The sequence below is a fragment of the Trachurus japonicus genome, chromosome 13 (genome assembly GCF_045865225.1).
Source record: "Trachurus japonicus isolate A0001 chromosome 13, Traja_1.0".
Taxonomy (NCBI): Eukaryota; Metazoa; Chordata; class Actinopteri; order Carangiformes; family Carangidae; genus Trachurus; species Trachurus japonicus.
In genome coordinates this window covers 30,537,694-30,558,333 of record NC_140919.1, presented here as the reverse complement: position 1 = coordinate 30,558,333, position 20,640 = coordinate 30,537,694, and the positions used below count along the sequence as shown (strand labels likewise).

The 20,640-nt window shown below is 41.7% G+C and overlaps 1 protein-coding gene across 9 annotated transcripts in view; it reads left to right on the top strand.

The window, feature by feature from the left end:
• The window catches only part of tenm4 (teneurin transmembrane protein 4), a 145,049-nt gene that overhangs the window by 94,884 nt on the left and 29,525 nt on the right, over positions 1–20,640 (top strand). For 6 of the 9 annotated variants that reach the window (XM_085795898.1, XM_085795905.1, XM_085795901.1 and 3 more), the window contains 9 exons: positions 873–1,089; positions 5,696–5,815; positions 9,493–9,754; positions 11,208–11,475; positions 11,580–11,723; positions 14,287–14,536; positions 14,923–14,943; positions 18,403–18,635; positions 19,469–19,623. In XM_085795898.1, the coding sequence (XP_085652024.1) occupies positions 873–1,089; positions 5,696–5,815; positions 9,493–9,754; positions 11,208–11,475; positions 11,580–11,723; positions 14,287–14,536; positions 14,923–14,943; positions 18,403–18,635; positions 19,469–19,623 (1,670 nt within the window). The remainder of the gene's footprint in view (positions 1–872; positions 1,090–5,695; positions 5,816–9,492; positions 9,755–11,207; positions 11,476–11,579; positions 11,724–14,286; positions 14,537–14,922; positions 14,944–18,402; positions 18,636–19,468; positions 19,624–20,640) is intronic. The other 3 variants (XM_085795900.1, XM_085795902.1, XM_085795907.1) reach the window with 1 other exon arrangement.

The window sequence follows — 20,640 nt, the reverse complement described above, 5'->3', positions numbered from 1 at the left end:
AAAAAACACACAACAGCACCTTCTGACACAGGCGAAGCATCAGCAGGGACTCTTAAATAGACATCATTTCACTATAGAATTAACCACCTCGGTGCATGAGAGGTCACTGTACCTGCTAATGCTTTCCAGGCTCAGTTGTACAGTACTCTCACGCAGGTGAGGAGGAGGAACGGCTTCTAGTCAGTCACCTGGACAACAGGTTTTTTATTAAAAAGCAGACTAGCTGGTCTGAAGCCCTAAGCATGCGCTGGCCCCAGGAGGAAGTCCCTGCTCTGCCCTCTAACTAGCCCCGAGCTGAGCCAGGCACACACACAGTCAGCCAGGGGGCTGCACCGCTCTTAAGGCCAAGTGGGAGACGTGACTTCCTTTCTTCCAGACCTCATTCTTGGCTTGAGCTATGTGCTAGCATCCCTTATTTATGCAGAGGCTGTTTGTCTCCCCATCACTGTGCAGGGACCACAGGGCAGTGGCAAAGACTGGGTGCTGCTGGGGATTTGACTGACTCCTGACAGCAGGGTTTATTTTTATCACCCATCTGGCCAGATAGGCCCCTGAAAGCAAAGGGTAGGGAGTCTGATGACCCACTTCGGCAAAGTAAAGTGCACTGCACAGCAGCTCTCTCTGTCTTGTATTATTTCATCTAAATTACAGAAAGAGAACCACAAGCATCGCTGGAGGTGTTTGAATGTTCTACACTACAGGATGAGATGCACATGACATGTCTCCAGTCATGTAGTAAAACAGCTGTCAAAACAAATAACGCCCCAATGACTCAAATAAATGTGCGTAGTTTCTTCTGCCAGGTGTGTGTCCAGGTAGTTGTTTAACGGAAGTGTGTGTGTGTGTGTGTGTGACTTATTTGACCTTGTCAGATGGCCTAGTGGACTGTATGGATCCAGACTGCTGTCTGCAGGCAACCTGTCACACCACCTCTCTGTGTGTGGGCTCTCCGGACCCCCTGGACATCATCCAGGAGACACAGATGTCCTCTACACAGACCAACCTGCAGACTTTCTATGACCGGGTACGCTTCCTGGTGGGCAAGGACAGCACCCACTTCATCCCTGGAGCTAACCCCTTCGATGGCAAGTGAGTGACTTGGGCACAGCTCCCACCAACACCACCCGGTGTGACACTCTGTAACCAGTCAAAAGCTATTATTTTCAGGGAAGGGATTTTTTTTTATTATTAATTTATCAATATTAGACTGAGTTCAGTTTTTCTCATCATCATTAGTGGTATTTCATTCACCAGTTTCTTGTTGAGTCGGTTAAAGTAGTAATTGCTGGATTCAGTATGTTTCAGATTTTAATTCAGCTGCTCAGGATCATTGTCTTTGATTGTACACACAGTTATGTAACTTTGCTCATTTCCATTAGATTTAACAGTGATCCAGTTTGAATCCACATTACAGCTAACGTCACACAAGTAATGACTTTTCAGGTACAGGCACAAATTATTCTGTGTTTTTCATTATTAATACAGGCTAGTGCAATTATTCATGGTAATTGCACTGACAAATTTTAAGGGAATGTGAAATGTTTGCTATTTTAACCCCCGACCAAAATGTCTGCATGAGGGCAGCTATAGGCAGGATTGGAGACTGAAATGGGTAGTGACTGGTGGCGTGCACAGCTAGGAGGATGACGGACAGATGGTGATGGACAAACATGGGATGTGGCAAAAAGCAAAGAGCATTCCCCGGCAAGAAAGGCATCTCATATTCATGTATTGTGATTACTCCTACTGTAATCCATCTAAGGCCCTCTCCCACAGGCAGAGCTCACGACACCTCAGCCGTGGAATCTGAGATGCTTTCATATCAGGCAGGATGGCTGTCAAAGTCCCCTATGACTCCCCTGCCTCTCTTCGCCTTTGTCTCCCTCTCTTTTCATCTTTAATCGCTCGTGAGGCAGTGTCACCTTATTTGCATCCAGCTTGCTTATGGATCTCTCTCATCTCATATTGTGAAACAATCAAAACAAAATAGTGAATAAAGTGAGTTGAGAGTATTTCAATATTTTTGTCATCTGGTGTACAGTTTTATAGAGCAGTGTGGAAAAACAGCAGGCAAATCAAGACAAACTTCTGAGCATGCAGTTGTTATTTTTTCAAGATTATGGCAGAAGGTTGTGGTTTCAGACATCACTATTTTTAGTCCAGCAGAGCTGTTGCTTTGAATTTGAAGGGAAAATCAATTTCAGGTGTCCCTGCTGCAGCAAGATCATTTCCTTTTAATATGATTTGCAACCGAACACATCTTAGTATTGGGCGCTAGAGGTTGAGATGTGTTTTTTACTATCCCATTTGCTGTCCACCTCAGCACCTTGTTTGCAGTAAAACAAGTCCTCAAATCTGCACTGTGCATAATTAGCATGTTGTTGTTTTATTCCCATGTGTTTGTGATCAGATGTCAGTAGTCACGCTCATTTTTCAGTTAGAAAAGAAAAGAAATGCAGTAATCAGTATCATCTTTCACTGAATTCAAATTCAAATCTCTTATTGAACTTTTAGTTGTCATGTCAGCTAATACTTGAGAAAAAGCACTCGTAACACATTTTGTGACATTTTCGCTCATTGACATTTTTCTGGCTTTGAAGAACCACTCAACATTTTGCAGTTCTTCAGTGGACAGAGGAAGAGCCGTTACAGGGTTGAGTGATACTCTTGTCTCTCTCACAAGAAGATGCAGCCATAAATAAGTAAAATCAAGAATCCCGAGATGAGCTGTAAGAGATTGGAGGCCTTGGCTCACCTAAAAATATCAGTGTTAATCTATTATTCATGCTTGGTATTCATTCCCCACCCACTGACAGATATGAGCGGTTATGACAGGGGGCTCAGGGCTTCAGATGAGCCTTACAGGCACAGTCTTAGTATCTTCATGATATGCCTGCCCTGGTCACCTGATCATCCCTTTATTGATCCACTAACCACTTCCTCATGCTAGTAGACATGTTGGAGTGCTATTTCTGATGTTTCCCACCACAAAAAGCTGCAAAGGTGCCACTGAATAAAGCATCTGTCACTGCATAAAATGTCTCGACTCTTTACCATGACACATAATACAAGAGACTGCCAAGGCCCAGCAATGGATGCTGACCAGAATAGTAAACAGGGACTTTGTCCATGGAACAATTTGGGTAAAGATTGATAGCTGGCTTATAATAGCAAGGCAGAAGCCATTCGCTTCATTTACAGGCTTGCACTTTTGTTATTTTATTTATAACTTTTATTAGCATTAGGCCATTCATGGCAGAAAATAACTTGTTTGTTTTCTTTTCACTGTGCACTAAGCCTTTTATCAGCATTATATATTTGGATAGCAAAAAAATTACCTTGATGTGTCCTCACTTTACAATCCACAATGTGCTGGGTAACATGCAGGCAGACAAAGAGAGGACCACAGTGCCATGCTCAGATTTGCAGCAGGGTTAACCCTATAATCAAGTCATTTGCGTGGGTAATGATGTTTTTGTTGCTTCTGTGCTGATGGTACCATTTATTAGCCTTACTCATTGAAAGTTCTCTATACTTAAGTCTGGCATGCATTTTTTATTTTGTTGGAAAGACCACTGAGCAGTGCAGTTTCCTCACAATTACATCCTAGGGAAGGGGGCTATTTTCCAATTTTGTGACAAATGTATCCTGTGGAACTCTTGTGTGCCCATGTTGTCTCTGTGTTACTCTTTTTCCACCAATGTTTTCTTTTGTGACGCATACCCATTTCTGTTAAAACAACTAGTTTGTGGTATAAAAGTGTTTTTGTTTTTTCCATGAATCTTTGTTGTGATTAGCTGTTAGAATTACTGGTGCCCTCTTCTCTTACCATACTATATCCAAAACTCATAATCTATCAGCAACCTCAATTCACACCCAAATCTAGCACTATTTCTTTTTCCATTTCTGACATCAAATGGCTTATTTGAATTTGCAAGTGTGTCTGCTTCACATGTGGCAAAACTCTGTGGCACATTTCACATAAGACTTGACTAGACTAACACTTTCTGTTAAAAGAGCCTAAACTGGAGATGATATCCTCCTGAGTCAGGGGGTTACTTGACACAACATGTCTTCACCTTGCCCTCTGTTTACATGATGTATGATAAACTGGAGGCTGCAGATAGTGAGTGGTCCCTTTCGGCTCTGTGAATTCTCTGGGCTGGGTGAAATCTCCTCAGGAGGGGAAGTTTCCGCGGCGAATGCTTCATGATTCTTCTGCTGCTCTTTCTCTCTGTTGTATTTGATGTCAATATTTAAATCATTTGTCTTGACAGCGAGGAATCATCTCCCCATGTGGTTCACAGAGGCAGGAAGGAGATAGTTCCACTTTCACACCTCCATCTGAAGAAAATGTGGATGATTGCTTCTTCAAACAAGGCTCTTAAATAAACTGCAGGCATGAATGATTAATCGTAGACAGCCAGCCCAGTGCTAGGTTAACTTTAGTAGTAACTCTATGGAAATGCATCTAGGCAAATCTTTGGGAATGAGCCTAGGATCGAGGGTAGTATATCCTTGCTTGTTTACAGTGCAGTGGTGGACAGCCAAGGTCTTCTGAAGGAGACTCGGCCTAATTAACATAAAAGTGGGTTCCTGGGGACCAGGATAGTGTGGGGTGAATGATCTTGCCTCTGGTAAGGACATGTTGAGGGCAGCTACTAACACGCTAGTGTTAATTGTTTCCAGTACGTGGCAGTGTTTAAGACCCAAATGTATTAAAAATAGCCATGGTCTAATGAAGACGTGGCAGGAAGGCATTTGTTAGGGGACCGATTTTTGCAAACGACTACAGAAACAACAGCTGACCATGAGTTGGACCTCACTAATGATGAGGGCAGAACTCAACAAGGGAGATGTGATACAGCAAGGTCTGAACTCATCAGTTCAGTAAGATTAGGAGTTGAATTTGAATGGCTTCCCACTATTGATTGGTGGGGACTGATGATCAGATCTAATTTATGCAGGTTCTTGAGACTCGATGTCAGTCTGGAAATCTGTTGAGGTCTTGATAACCAGCCAAGCAAGTCTTGCAATCTGCAGTCTTATTATGTCCCTCCCTTGCATTCCATAATGGAAAAGATAAATCCTCTTTTTTTAATTAGAGCAAAAGCAAAGTAAAGCTTCCTTATCTCATTATCCTGCCATCCTGGATAGAAAAACCCTTGGAGACAAGCTCGGAGGTGTTAGTTTGTTCTGTTTCTGTCATGGCTGTATGCTTTTATTGTATAAAGTATTTACTTTTAATAACAATTACTATATTTACTCACAGTACTATTTAGTTCTTGGTTCATTTAAGTTGCTGTGAGAAAAAATATGTTGTGTTTTTTATTCATATTGTTGTTTACATTAGATTACCAATAAGTACACACGTACAATCCAGTCCCAGCTTTCTTTGTCAGATTTAAAATGTTCAGTTTTGTTAAAATCAGACAGATCTAGATTCTTCTCTGTGGTATTGTTTTGACTTTCTGGTGATGTTATATTTGTGTTGTTTATATCCCAATTTTCATGTGTGAAGTGGGCAGACTATATTAGAAAGAGTGCAGTACGCAGCAATGTCATTTACAGAATTTATTACAGGAATAACGTTTTTGGCCTGTTTTTCTTTTCCTCGATGTACCTACATGTGTCCAGACTAGGCTTGGTCTGTTGTGTGATTGTAACTGTGTTGGTGCATCTCTCTTCCACACAGTCATGCTTGTGTCATCCGTGGACAAGTAGTGACCTCAGATGGAACGCCACTGGTTGGAGTCAACATCAGTTTCATCAACAACCCGTCCTATGGTTACACAGTTACCAGGCAGGATGGAAGGTAAGAGCCCTCTTACACATTCACACATACCCACACGCACACAGGCACACACACAGACACAAAAACAAAGAATGCAAATGCCTCAAACCACTACCTAAATAAGCAGTACCGAGATGTGACAATGATATTTATATTATTGTCAAATACTGTTGTTTAGCTGTGCTGAATTCTAATGATGCGGGGGAAAAAAACATAGTTGCCACTGCAAACTGTGCTTCCATTGATCTGCTTTGTGCTTTCATTTGGTCCAATTTCGGCGTCCTCGGCTCAATTCCCAAAGAAATCAAACAAAGCCCTTCTGGTACACTCATAAGTTATGCTTCAGTGGCAGCAGGGGAGGGGAAAGAATAAAATATGCCAATTCAAAGCAGCTCACTGGGGCTATGAAACATAGTACAGATGGACAGTGTTTATTTGACAATGGAGGATTTAGGGAATTAAGTGAGACATTTAAGTTTAGTCTGGGGACGTGCAATTAATTTGTTTTGCATCTTTCTCCTTGTGTTGCAGCTGAATGACATTAATGTCATTGGTGAAGAAATAATCCTGACCTGTAATTATTATGCTGTGGATCTGAAGTTACATCCATGAAATGATACTTTCCAAATGCACTAATTAACACGGATCATTAATGTTATCTTCTTAAGACAGTTCCACATATTGTATCTTCTGCCACTGCAACAAACGGGAAACTGTCAATAAATCCATCATCTAATGTCTTTTTTGATTTGTTACAATAACAATAGAGGGATTCTGGAGAGAGATCATTTGTTGTGGTGAAGTTTTCTAAGAAGAACAAGTGGGTAAGAGTGTGAGCTCCCTGTGTGGCTTTCTTTGAGCCACTCTGTGCCAGCTACTGTGGCACCAGGAGAGTTTCTCGGAGAGATGCAGACAAAAAACCTCCGACTGGTTTCGGCATGTTTCTCAGAATCAAAGAGAAATACCTGAGAGAAAAACTTTGGGTAATATTGTCTCCATAGCTTCTGTTCTTTTCTGAATACGCTTTTTGGATCAGATACACACATACAGTATACACTCTCAATCTCCAATCCCCGGTATCTCTCATAGTAGTCAGTGTTAGTGCGGCTTTGTGGCAAGCCAAGCCCCTCTATCACAGCACAGCATGAATTGCTGTTTGCTCTCCAAGCCCCACTTCCTCCTGACACTTTTATCAGTCACTGACACTCTAAAGGCCCACATTTTTGCCGCCGGTTTGATCTTGATCATTCTTGCCTCTACTCATTCCTTCCATCTTCTTGTCAGTCTCCTCTTCTTCTTCTCTTCTCTTCATCTCCACCTCATCATCTTCATCTTCCTCACTTATTTCATCTGCTCTCCATCCCTCCATGCTCTTCGTCTTCTAATCTCCCACTGCCCTTAAGCCTTTCCTTTCTGGGCACTACTTTCACTTATTTCCTGTGCTTTTTCTTGAGCCAAGGTTTCATGTCCTTTCCACTGCACTGGCTTCCTTCATCTCTATCCTTTTCCCATTTATGCATGTCCCATTTTTCTTATGCATCACTCCATTTTTTTTCCTTTCCAAACCTCTATACCGTTTTCTCCCTCCCAGCATATGTGTAAACACTACTCCATCTCCCAGGTTCCCCTGTAAACATGCCCAGTCTCCTGCAACTCCCCTGCAATCACTGTAAACACGCTCAGTGCAGCGTGAAATCAGAAATGCACCTGTTCAGCCACTTAGAAATAGGAAAGCTGTCTCAACTCATTTTTATGATGTGTTCTTTATTGTCTAAGGGCTTAGTTTTTTAAATTACCTTTTCCACCATCTTGAAAAGTTTTCTAGCCTAAACAAAAGAGGTTAGTTTTGTTTCTACGTATACAGCTATGTAGCCATTTTCTGACTGGCTGAGCATTGAGACAAACCCATTCCCTTTTATGCTTTTCTCCAATAATAAGTAAATGCTGACATGGATTCCAGCTTATTACGTTACCAGGTGCTTGTAGGATCTCTATAGGAGCCATGATGTATATGGGTAATCCATATACATCATGACTTGATGACTTGGCAATTTTTGAAAAGAGCCGTTCTAATGACCCCAAATTTCCCTGCATAATGGCCACATTCAGCATGCACTTATTACTATTAAAAGTCATTATTCAATACTTTATCTTTTTATCTTTTTACACTAGTGTTAATCTTTTTCAATAATACATGAAGTGCCTACTACATATCATCTACGGCAGACAGCCCTTTTATTCTTACCAACTTTGGCTGTGTCCATGATTCACTTTAACATCAAGTAGGTACCACTCAGTCCATTATAAATACATATCGGCTGAAAAATGATTGTGTATAATTTTTATGAGGCGGTCCAAGTTCATTGGCAGGGTTAACTCTTTGAGCTTGATGCATTCCCTGAGGGCAAAAGCAAGTAAGGCTGTTGTAGGTAACTTAATAAGTTTTGTCACATGGCTGAAGGCTGTTGTCATGACTGATAACGGCGGGTGAATCCCATCATCGATTGGCCACGCTGCCCATGGGTATCTGTCCAGAAGTGTTTTGAGCATGCATAGCCTGAGCCAGTCAGGTGTCATGAGGACTGACCGGCTACAGCTGCACTGTTAGTGACGGATCACGGCAGCACAAGGTTAGCACTATCGCAGCCTCCATCAGCGCCGCAGCCTGCGTACTGCCGGGCGAACTCACTTTTCTCACACGCAGCCAAGGGCGAAACTCCAAGGGCGGAACAAACCTTTGTTTATCGCCACAGCCTATCAGATGTTCACCCGCAAGTGAAGTTAGAATGAGCAGATTCTTAATATAGGAGCTTAAACCAAGAGGGAGGTTACCTAGTTTGGAAGCCAGTATTTGCACTGGCTTCTGTACCTGTAATGTGGAAAAAGATGCTTCCTGTGTGAAGATGTAGCCCGGTCCCATGAGCCTGCAGGTGACCGGGTGCTAATTGGCTTTTAGAGAGATCTGACAAGCGCTGCAGAAGTCCGGTGCAGGTGCAGGCATGCTGTTGTCACCATGCAGCAGTTAGAGGTGATGAAATCGCCTGAGCTCAGCCTGTTTACTGAGACCTGCTCAGGTCAGTCCAGAGGCAGAGGCCCTTTAATGCAACACTAGATGGGATTGCATTGCAGGGCTTTTAGACTGATGTTAGAGTGGACAGCCTTCGTCTAAGGGATCGATAGAGAAGTGGCGGCTGCCTCCATCCTGCGGCACAAATCTCCCTCTCTCACATATAAATGTGAGCACAGGAGCAGTGCATTACACACACACGCATACATACACGCGGGGGTGAGGCAGTTATGTCTGAACTCAAAGCATGCATGTACTATTTTCTTCAAATAAAATCTACAGATTATGACATTAATTAAGAGATGTGCCTCTAAGATTGTGATCAAACATCCTATTGAATTTTCAGCCTGTGTGTGCCTGACAGATAAAGCTAAATAATGCATTGGCATCCTTTCATTGCCTTCATTTACTAAAACGAATTAAACAGAATTTATTACTGTTTGATCTGTTATAACAACACTTAATTAGAAAATAATTATATTCACAGCAAATTGTGGTGTGGTTTAATCCTCAACACAAAACAGATTTGATGCATTGGTGGCAGTATTTATATGAAATACATACATTTCCTCCTCGCTGTATGTGGAACAATATTCCTCCTCTCTGACATTGCGTTATGTCTGTGTTCCAGTTTTGACTTGGTAACCAACGGGGGCATAGCCATAGCCCTGCACTTCGAGCGCGCTCCATTCATCACCCAAGAACACACTCTCTGGTTGCCATGGGGACGCTTCTTTGTCATGGACACCATCGTCATGCGGCATGAGGAGAATGACATCCCTAGCTGTGACCTCAGCAGCTTTACCAGACCCAGCCCCATGGTGTCCCCGGCTCCGCTCACCGCGTTCGCTGGCTCCTGCTCCGAACGGGGAACCGTGGTGCCCGAAATCCAGGTGATCCTCCCGTCCCTCACCCCCCTCACTGCCCTGCAGGTTGTGAACTACATGGGTCTCTCTCTCTCCTCCAAATGATTCATGCCACGCATCTGGGGGAGACTATGAAGACTATTTATCAAGTACAAGTGTAATAGTAAATCTGGCTCAGGGCAGTCCTGGGATTTTATCTCTCTGGTGTAATTGGTCCCCGGATCTTGTGCGATTTACAGTGTGCATTGTACTGTCTCGCCACAGAGTGATGATGATTACCTCGCACTCCAAAAAAACAGCCTTGACATTTTTAATTCCTCCTGGGTTGTAGGCACCCAGGTTAAGCATACAAGTACCACTTGGAAGGATTTTCTTCTATATTTTATGAGTGTATATAGTTTGATGCATCTACATGTGTATGTGTCTTGTTGGTACAAGGATGCTCTTGTATGGGCTCGAGTGTTCAGCTGAATGTGTGGCAACTGTATGTCTAGCAGACATCTCTGTGCCCTTCTCTAATTACTTTGTCTCCCAGTTTGCTTCACAAGATTTATGGCATATCAGTGAATTTAGTATGCAGTGCAGGCTATTTATAGCAGCCTTGCCTTTGCTATTCCTTGAGCTGTAATTGCACTACACAGAAAAAAACCCATTCGAATTACATTTGTTCATATAAAAGGGAACTCTGACCAGTTAACCAGGCATAGCTACTCTCTGTGAACATTTAAAGAGAAACAGACCATAAGTGACATGTCCTCTGAGCAGTGTTGCTGCGGGTAGTTGTTTTAATTGTCATTTTGTTCTGTACTGTGGAGACGGGCAACGAGAGGTGACTTAATTAGAGCATAGAGGAGTTGGTCAACCAAACCTGTGCTGCTGTACCCCCCTTGATCTTAAATGCAAACACTGTTCAGTGTCTGAGCGCTGACCTGCGGTTGTATCAGCAAGAGGTTTCAGGTTTGACCTCAGTCTGTCAATTTCCTCAGGCTTTAACGTTGTCTTTTACTAAACTTACTTTCATATTATCAGACTGTTCAAGCACTGAGCCCAAGGGCACTCTTGTGATGCTATTGTCATATGGATTGCAGTGAAGGCTATTGTCCTTATGAAGGACCTGCTATTATTAAATCAGTTATGAAAAATACTCACTGGAGTCTATAATGAAGAAATCCTTCATCGGTTTCTGTCTAATGAATGAGTATAATTGTCCTCTAATTGATGTTTCTAATCTACCCTTGGGACCATATATTTGGCTGGGGACAGGCTTATGAGAATTAGGTTGTAGTGGCCGCTGAAAAATTGACAAATTGATTATTTCTGTAAAAAAAAAAACAACAACAACATACAGCAGCATGTTATTAGTCGCAGCGTAAACCCTGAATAAGATGATTTCTAATCAGTTTAGTACTATTCCCATCAGCTGTCTGAAAGATTTATGTTCCCTTCCTGTCATTGATAAACATTGTTTCTTTGCCTATAGTCTCTGCAGGAAGAAGTTCCTATACCAGGGACTGAGATGAAACTGGGCTATTTAAGCAGCAGGACCCCAGGTTACAAGTCAATACTGAGAGTGACCCTCACCCACTCCACAATCCCTTTCAACCTGATGAAGGTTCACCTTATGGTGGCTGTGGAAGGCAGGCTGTTCAGAAAGTGGTTTCCAGCATCGCCCAACCTCTCGTATGATTTTGTGTGGGACAAGGCTGACGTCTACAGCCAGAAGGTCTACGGCCTATCTGAGGCTTTCGGTGAGTGCGGACGCATACATTGCATGTTGTCTGTATTTTTGCTTCTTTTAACCAAAACACACGTGGTTGACTGATTCTGGCTTTATCTTTTCCTCTTTTTCTAGTATCTGTGGGTTTTGAGTATGAGTCATGTCCAGACCTTATTCTCTGGGAAAAGAGGACTGCTGTTCTGCAGGGCTACGAAACCACAGCCTCCAAACTGGGAGGGTGGACTTTAGACAAGCACCATGCTTTAAATATCCAGAGTGGTGAGTCAGCTTCTAATTCCTTTTTAAATTCCTATTGTCAGCCTGTTCATTCATGCATTAAAACAACTACTTAAAGATAATTTTATACTGCAAGAAATCTTTATTTTAACTTAGTATTTATGCCATTGTCGAATTTTGAAATTAGCACAGTAAGATAATACCTTTGCGTTCTGGTGCAGTTGTACTTAAATTTTCAGATCTTCTAAGAATTTCATCAGCATAATGCAGTTTACTATTACATACATACAGTACATACATTAGGAAATTACAAATGTGAGCACAAGTATTTAATCTAATTTACAATGGAAAAAAACATCTCATCTATCATCGTTTTCATTCAATGACCGACTTTGTGATTTGTGAAATTGAAAACATTTTTGTGGTGCAAGTTTAAGTTCGCTGCTCGTATACACATCATTCAGGATGTGCCCAAGAGTGCAGATAAGTACCACTGTGTCCACCCAGAGCCTTAAATGATGCTTTTAGTGTGGCATCGAATTGTCCCCCTGTCTTTTGCCTTCTGAGGCTTTTTCAATACACCAGTCGTGTATCCTTAGATAGATCCGACCTATTTTTATTACCACTGTCCTTTTTTAGGTGAGGGGGTCAATTTTCTTATTGCCAGCAAATTACTCCTGAAAGGCAGGAGGAGGACTGAAGAGGGGGAAACTTTGGGCAGTACCTGTCACTAGCTCGGTTTCACAGTCTGTTTGTATCTGGAAGGGCTCATCAGAGGAGATGAGGCATATTTATATGAAAAATGCTCAGGAGGGTGGCACTTTGATCTGTCACACTAAACCTGCTGAGTCTGAATGTGCTGTCCAGGGGAGAGAGTCTGCTTCTTGCATGCACATCACCTCCACTGCTAGATCCTCCACTCCCATCCCCCCGTTGGCACATCCATGTCTTGTTCATGCCCAGAATTTTTAGAATCATCCCTAATTTAATTGCTATCAGTCTGCTACTCCCAGCAGCAGCAGTCCCTAAGATTAAATCATGTCCCAGGAAAGGGATGCTTGGCTGATCTTTTCTGATAGACCAAATGCCGTGCTGCTCAAAGAAGTCAGGTCACCAAAGTACCATCAGAGGCTGAAAAACTACCACAGACATGCAGATGCTGAATTTCAAATATGATTACTTTGATTGGGCAGCAGGAACATCTTTACATTTACATATCTGAACATTTTCCAAGCATGGATTGGCAATACAAATGGAAACAGTTTGTCTGTGTGTGTGTGTGTGGGCGCATACCTGAATGCCAGCACATCAACTGTACTCATGCTGCTCTATTTTTTGCTCATGTACAAAGCCTGTGGAGGTAGAAAGGCAGACACAATGCCATTTTTAATTGGGGCGAGTCATTTTTTTGTGATAAAGCCTGTGCGGCAATTTTCTATCTCCAGGAGATTCCACTTGTGCCAAGGGCTTTCTGGTCTCCATTTTGACGTGACATTTTGCCTGTGTGCCCATCCACTAGATATACCTCTCAAACACCGACACGCAGAGCAATTTTCGTGGCTTTAGCTGGCAGAGTTGCACACACACACATTCAAAATCCCATCAGATTTTCTATCTGTGTGTTGACTTATCCTTCCTTTTAAATTTGTCATCTAATATACATTTTAAACTGCATTAAGCAATCACTAGGAGCCAGGGACTCGCAGCATCAGAGCTTCGTTACCCACTCAGCAGAAACAGGGCAATGTGCAATAGTCATCCCATTTTATTCACCAAGCCCTCTGTGTGTCTCTACACACCAGACTGCAAATCTGTTCTCTACAGATTCCAAATTGATTTGCAAATATCTAGAAATGTAGAAGGCAAAATTGGGATGTGTCCTGAGCTGCATTGGTAATTTAGCAACATTTTTAAGTAAAACTTTAAACAGTATTTCTTCAGTACAATCAAAGAGGAATTTCTGTTGTATAAACAGGATAAGCAGTGATATAAAATACATCAACAACTGCAGGGCTGGAATGAATACATGCATGCAAGTAAAACTAGTAGTACTGTAGTGTGACTAATTGGGTGCGACCTTTGTAATCACTGTGGTAGAAAACACTCATCAGTTACTAGCAATGTTAAAACATTTTATATTTTTTTTGTTGCATATTAAATAACATTAATCTAATTTTCATAAATTAATTGGATTTTTTTTTTTTTTGCACATCAATACACAGGGTCAGTGTGAAAATGTAAATATATCTTCAAATGAAACATCATGTTTCTTTGGTAACATATTTGGATGCTGTATATTCATTATCGGCTGCTGTGTAATTATACCGCCATAAGAAGTTTTTCCTGAGAGAAGTTGGCCTGGATTTATTTCCAAGCTTATTAGGAAACACTCTGCTGCTTTCAACAATGATTAGAAAACTGCCTGTTGTTCAAGTCCACCTCTTATCAAAATTACAATAAATGGCAATAACCAGTTAGCAAAGCCAAGTTTCCAATTGGGTTTTTGTTTTGATCCAATTTTAGGAAAATAGAGCCCATGGTTTCCAAACTGCTCAACCTAAACGGGATGCAGGTGTTACTTGTTCCTTTCCTGTGCCCTCATCAGGTATTCTTCACATGGGGAACGGGGAGAACGTCTTCATCTCCCAGCAGCCTCCTGTAATCGGCAGCGTGATGGGGAACGGGCGCAGGCGCAGCATCTCCTGCCCCAGCTGCAACGGCCTGGCTGATGGAAACAAGCTGCTGGCCCCCGTGGCTCTGGCTTGTGGCTCAGATGGAAGTCTGTATGTGGGAGACTTCAACTATGTGAGGAGGATTTTCACCACGGGGAATGTCACCAGTGTCCTGGAGCTCAGGTAACGGAGGAACAGCAGCCTACTAACATTCACTCAGAACCATGAGCTCAGATGGGCTCGCGCACAGGTCATAAACCACCGAGGTCGATTGAGATAGACAGAAATGCCCTAAAGACCCAGGATTGATGGTCTTGCCTCTCTCGTCCACCTGTATCAGCTGGAGTTTGGCCGTGATAGAAGCTGAACAGGATGTAATTGGGTCTTAACAGAAGACATTCCTGGAGATGATTAATTTCTCTGTCCGCGTTAGCAAAGACAGTTTTGAGTAGATACGAAGACTAATGTTTTGTCATGATTCTCTTTTAATTATTTCTGTTTACTAACAACTAACATTTCCTCTCCTTCTCTTCCTTTCTCATTTTCTGCTGCTTTTGTCAAACTGACAGAAACAAAGACTTCAGGCATAGGTAAGCTGCACGGCATCTGCCTAAATCAATATAGGAAATGGGACAGTCCACAGGCTTGATGTGAGAGTGACCTTTTGAGCCCATTTCAGGCATGTGCTTGTGAGCGGCTAGTCGGTATTTTCAGCTGTCTGAAAATACAGACTCAGTTTTCATCTTTCTATAAAGCTGCAGATTCAGTGGTTTATTACGCCAGAGTTTACATAAATCTCAGGTTTTAGTGCCCTGTTCACTGGAGTGTGTTTGCATCTGTATGTGTGCTCGCATAGAGAGAATGCAGACAATTGTTGACTCTGAAGAGGACACGCTTTTTCCTCAGGGTTTATAACAAGAGTCAAGTTATCAAGTTGTCCAAGATATTGCAATTTATTTTATTGCCTCAAACATATGAACCACTTGGGGCTTTTTAATACGGTATATCTCTTTAATTAAAATGGCTGTGGAATTTCCGCCTGTCTAGGGAATCACATCATTTCAATGCATCGCATGCATCGCATCGCCAGTACAGTTTGCCACGTCCGTTGCACTCCAACACATAAGCAATGCAAGAAATCCAACCTAACAGTATGCATCATTATCAGTTTTTGTTCACAGTGTCAGAGAAATGTTAATAACATTGTGCAAACATCTGGAAACTGAAGTGTGTGCTGCTTTACAGTAGATCTAAATCATATTGAAAAGTAAAAGGTGCCCTACATACATTTCAAAAAATAAAATCAACACCTTCCTGAAGGTGTGAACAGAGAAACTGAATATGATGAAGTGTCATAAAGTCCTTATGTACGGCGCTAGGTGACCCCCCTGAAATGGCAACTCAGTGTAGATTTTATCAGTGGCTTAAGATACAGAGACCTAATTTTCCATGGCAGAGTCTCTGTCTGCTGTCTTTAGATACCATGTCTCAGGAAAAGGGCTACTGATTGATTTTCTATCACTGGGTCATGACCTCAGCAGGGGAACATGTAGTCCAAGTGAGGATAAAAAGCCTAGAGATGCTGGTCACTGGCCTCTATTTTCAAGAGTGACCACATTAACAAAAGACCCAAAAGCTCTCTATTGCTTTTTCTGTCTGTTTAAATACCTGTTCTCAGTCTTTACATCTCAAATGCCTTTGTTCAGTACATTCATATACTCTAACTTATACATCCGATTAGACACACACACTTTCTCTGTTTGCTATAGAGCAAGACTAGAGAAGCGTCAAAGCTCAATCTCTTCGGCCTCAGCACTCCAAACACATTTGCATATTAAAAAGGAGATTTATCCAGGAAAACACAGCATGTTTCTGTATAAAACGGGTGGCTGCCTCCTGTTCGTGTGTGAGCTAGCGATAGTGCTGGGTGGTGGGTGATCTCACGGCTATGTTCATTGACCCCCTACGAAGGATGTCCCCCCATCCTCTCCAACCACACTCCCTCCATTGCCACGCCAGCATGCAGCAAAATCCAATTATCCTCCACAAACTAGATGTTGTCAGTGAATATACTGTAGATGGAGGATATGGCCATAGCTCAAGGTCAGGGAATAACGCCTTTTAGTTTCAAACACTATGGGGGTCCAGAACTGTTCTACATGCAACCAGGAGCTGATAAGGTATCAGCTGATTGCACATGGCAGATAGAATACAAAGCAGAATCCAGTTATTGAGACTTGCTACTGACCTACTCTAAGACAGCAGTGGTTTTCCTAGACTAGCCGCTTGTACCTGGAATACACTGTAAACCAACATATCAGTCAACGTGGTCTCTGGGCTGATTGTGACATGTGCGCCTGAGGTTTGCTGCTGTGTGCTGTCATCACTGATTCACTGAAGGTCAATTGTCATTTAAAATTATGTACTAGAGTTGACAATTCAACAGACCCACTGGTCTTTTGATCTTGTATTATAAAAATATAAGCTTTGGCATCGTCACGCCGACCATAAGCCTGAAAAAGAAACCCTCAAGGTTATGGTTGAAATTCTGTCTTAATCCACTTTGAATGATGTCCTGCTGACAGGTTTCTGCATAATGCTTATAAGGTCTGGCAGAACTGTGTTGTATCCTGCCCTGATAACTCTGGTCGTCTTTAAGGTGGCGCTTACTGCTGTATCGCTAAACTGGTTGCTAATTCCTTGTTCTGTCTTGTCTCAACAATTTTTGCATTTTAGTTTCTCAGCTTGATGTGATTAAATGATTTATCAAATAGAGAGATTAGTCAAAACGTTGATGCATATTCTGACAATCAATCAATTAATCAATCAATTAAGGTAAATACAAATGAAAGGGATCATTCAGCTGCTGTTTCATGTAATTGACACCTGTAGAAAAGTCCACTTTAATCCAAGTACCTTTTGTGGCCAGTGCTGTATTTATGTGAGCATTGACAAGCTTGTGAAATCAAAGTAAGATCTGTCCCGCCTTATGTCTTGAGTGTATCATGCCATGGGGCTTTTTATGCTTTGATTTTCCAGCAGCAGCTCATGTGTTTATTAGAAGCAAGAGATTTCTTATTGGAAATAATCCTCTCTGTCACTTCATCTGTACCACTATGGATTTGTCTACAGTTATCTTTGCTTCCTCTGTTTTCTGACACCTATCCTGACTGGAGTACACCCGTAGATTGCATGCATCCCGCCACAGCAGGATCGGCTATATTTGGCTCTTTTGTCTGTCTGTCGGGTTGGGCAACCTCCTGTGGATGTGAAGGATTACTTTGTTGACTGAGTTGTGAGTTTAATGGGATATTTTTCTGTGTTGGAATCTCTGGCTGAGGGATGCATAATGTGTTTGGATTGCAGTACATTTGTATTTTTCTAAGAGAAGTCCCAAGGGAAACGGAAAACATACTTGTTTGTACTTCTAGCAATAACCAGGCTGCAGCTACTGTATAGAAAGAATGGTTTCATCGTGCTGTTTTCAGATATCACAAAGATTTCTTGGGTCAGGGATGGGGTAGTAATTAGGATCTGTGTCAAAGGATCCAGTGTACCCCAGTGACTGAGTCCCACTAGACCCTCATTTGTCTTTGTCTAACTAAATATACGGTACACCCCTTCAATTTTGTATTATTTTGAATTTGAACAAAGGTAGAAATCTGTATTTACACATACCACATACCATATTTTTCACATCTGTCTAGTGTGTATCTGTCACGACTCACGACAAATATATTCAAAAGTGGAGGTGGAATATCCACTCTCTTTTGACAACGGGGATTTTTAGCAAAGCTGACCGTATTGTAGATGAGTTCTAAGCTCCACCATTTTGTCATGTTTAATCTCATTCTATTTTGCCATGTTTAATCTCATTCTATTTTTTTCTTTTTCCATGTCCATGGTTTAAACTGTAATTGTGCCCAATTGACTTGCTAAATGGCTTTTGAATCCATTTTAATTGTATTACACAATGTTTCTTATTGAAAGCACTGTAGCCCTCCCAGCTTTATTGACCGGACGTCTTCCTCTCTTTTCCCTTCTCTCAGCAACAGCCCCGCTCACAAGTACTACCTGGCCACCAGTCCGGTGAACGGTGCTGTGTATCTTTCGGACACCAGCAGCAAGAAGGTGTTCAAGGTGAAATCCCTGAATGTTGTGAAAGATGTGGCCAAGAATCTGGAGCTGGTGGCAGGCACTGGTGACCAGTGTTTCCCATACGATGATACTCGCTGTGGGGATGGAGGAAAGGCTGTTGAGGCCACACTAACTAACCCCAGAGGTAATGATTGAATGTTATTATAACCAATGTAGCGTGTAGTGTGTCAGTTCAGTTGGGCTCTTTTTTCTCCTTTCTTTCCAAGTAGACTAGATGGCTGCATTGTTGAAGACACTTGTCCCAGAGGCCAGATCAATTTATTCTTCAGCTTTCACACATTCTCTTCTCTTCTCTTCTTTCCCCATCACTATCTACAGTACATGTAGCCTGCTAGCTTTAGTTATTTTAAAACTGAATTTGTTTTTTAAAGCATACATTTCCATGTGCTTTTCTTCTTTCTGTTGCTTCCATATTTGGATGATGCATTAGTCATTAGATCACATGCTTACTTGTTGTCCTCCACTGGGATGGAATTGTGATTCATATGTACTGAAATAACTATCAAGCCCCTCTGGAATGTGCAACATGTATCGTCCAAGTTTCTGTTCACGATAGAGCATTTTGCTCTAATGTCTGTAGGCTACATGTTCATAGGTGCTTAAATATTGTTTGTCAGACCCTCCTGCATTAAAAATATATGGAAATGTGCACTGCTAAGGTTTGTAAATCCAGCTTCATTGTTGCTGGAGGCTTAAAGAACAAAAGACACAGAGATGGTATTGATAGTATTTTAGTTGTGTAATTGAATCAATTCCTACAGTACTATTCATCTGTTCTGATGTTTCTATTGTTCTCCATTATTGATTAAACAAATCAATTCTAGCATTAGCTTTCATTGCCATGATTAGTCTTTCATTTCCATTGTAGCAAATAGCCCTAAATTGTCATTTAGTGGTGCTTTGTCCTCACATTAAGTCACATACAGACAGAATAAGTGATGTATATTTCCTCTGCAGGCATTACGGTGGATAAGTACGGCGTAATCTTCTTTGTGGATGGTACCATGATTCGCAGGATTGATCAGAATGGTATCATCTCAACTTTTCTGGGCTTCAATGACCTGACCTCTGCCCGACCTCTAAGCTGTGACGCTGTGATGGACATCTCTCAGGTACTGCTCAGACCAGCATGTGTTCTCTGGTCTCTAAACCTACACCAGTGTCCTTGACCGACCATGGTCTCAAGGTGCTCACATTGCCGTGAGCGCTTCTGTTTCTGTAGCTCACCACTGTTAGTGTTGGTCCGGTAGGGTAGTTTTAGTTTTGATACCCATTTGTCTTTGGCTGTGTGATACCAGTTTTTAGATTTACTGACAAAGGATACTAAGGAAGAAAGTTGGAGCTTACAGGCATTTAGTACTGTGTTAGGTTTCCACTCCTGGTATTCAGACTAAATCCTGTTTTCCTGTGTTCACCTAAGCCAATGTCAGTGAAGTTTCTGCACCTGAGATATGTCATGAATGATAAAAGGATGGTGACTTAAATAGTTAATGTTATTTCAGATCTTTTTTTATCCCTCAAGAGGAAATTCCTTTTGCAAGGCAGCAAAAAAACATAAACATGCAGTTGGATAGTAGAGTACAGTATCTTCAAACATGAAAATACTATGTATACAATACAAAATAAGCAAAAAGTAAATAAATAAAAATAACCAAAAGTTTTAGTCTTTGCAGTTAAGTCAAAGGCAGCTTGTGGTGTATTTTAATAACATGTGTTTAATGCATGTAGATTATATTCAAATTATAAACATGTTGCACTTAATTTGACCAAAAACCTGCACTTCTAAATAGAAAGACGGACGTTAAATCCATTAAATTTAGGATGGTATGGATTCATTGCGATTGATTTAATTGGTGTGAGATTATGAATTAAGGAAAGCAGCTCCAAACACAGCTGTGCCAGGCTGCTAAATTAACAAATTTAAATCATCTTATGGCGAACACGCCAATACCATTAAAGAAATGAAAACGAGCACTTGATTGGACTCGGACCAAACTGGAGGAACCCAGAGCATCTGGAATAAACATACTGTAGCAGCACCTGAGTACAGAGCCAATCTGAGAACCAGCGGTGGCACTGCAAATCCCGGGAGTTTCCATGTCCGCGTCAAGTGGCCTCATATCCCCACA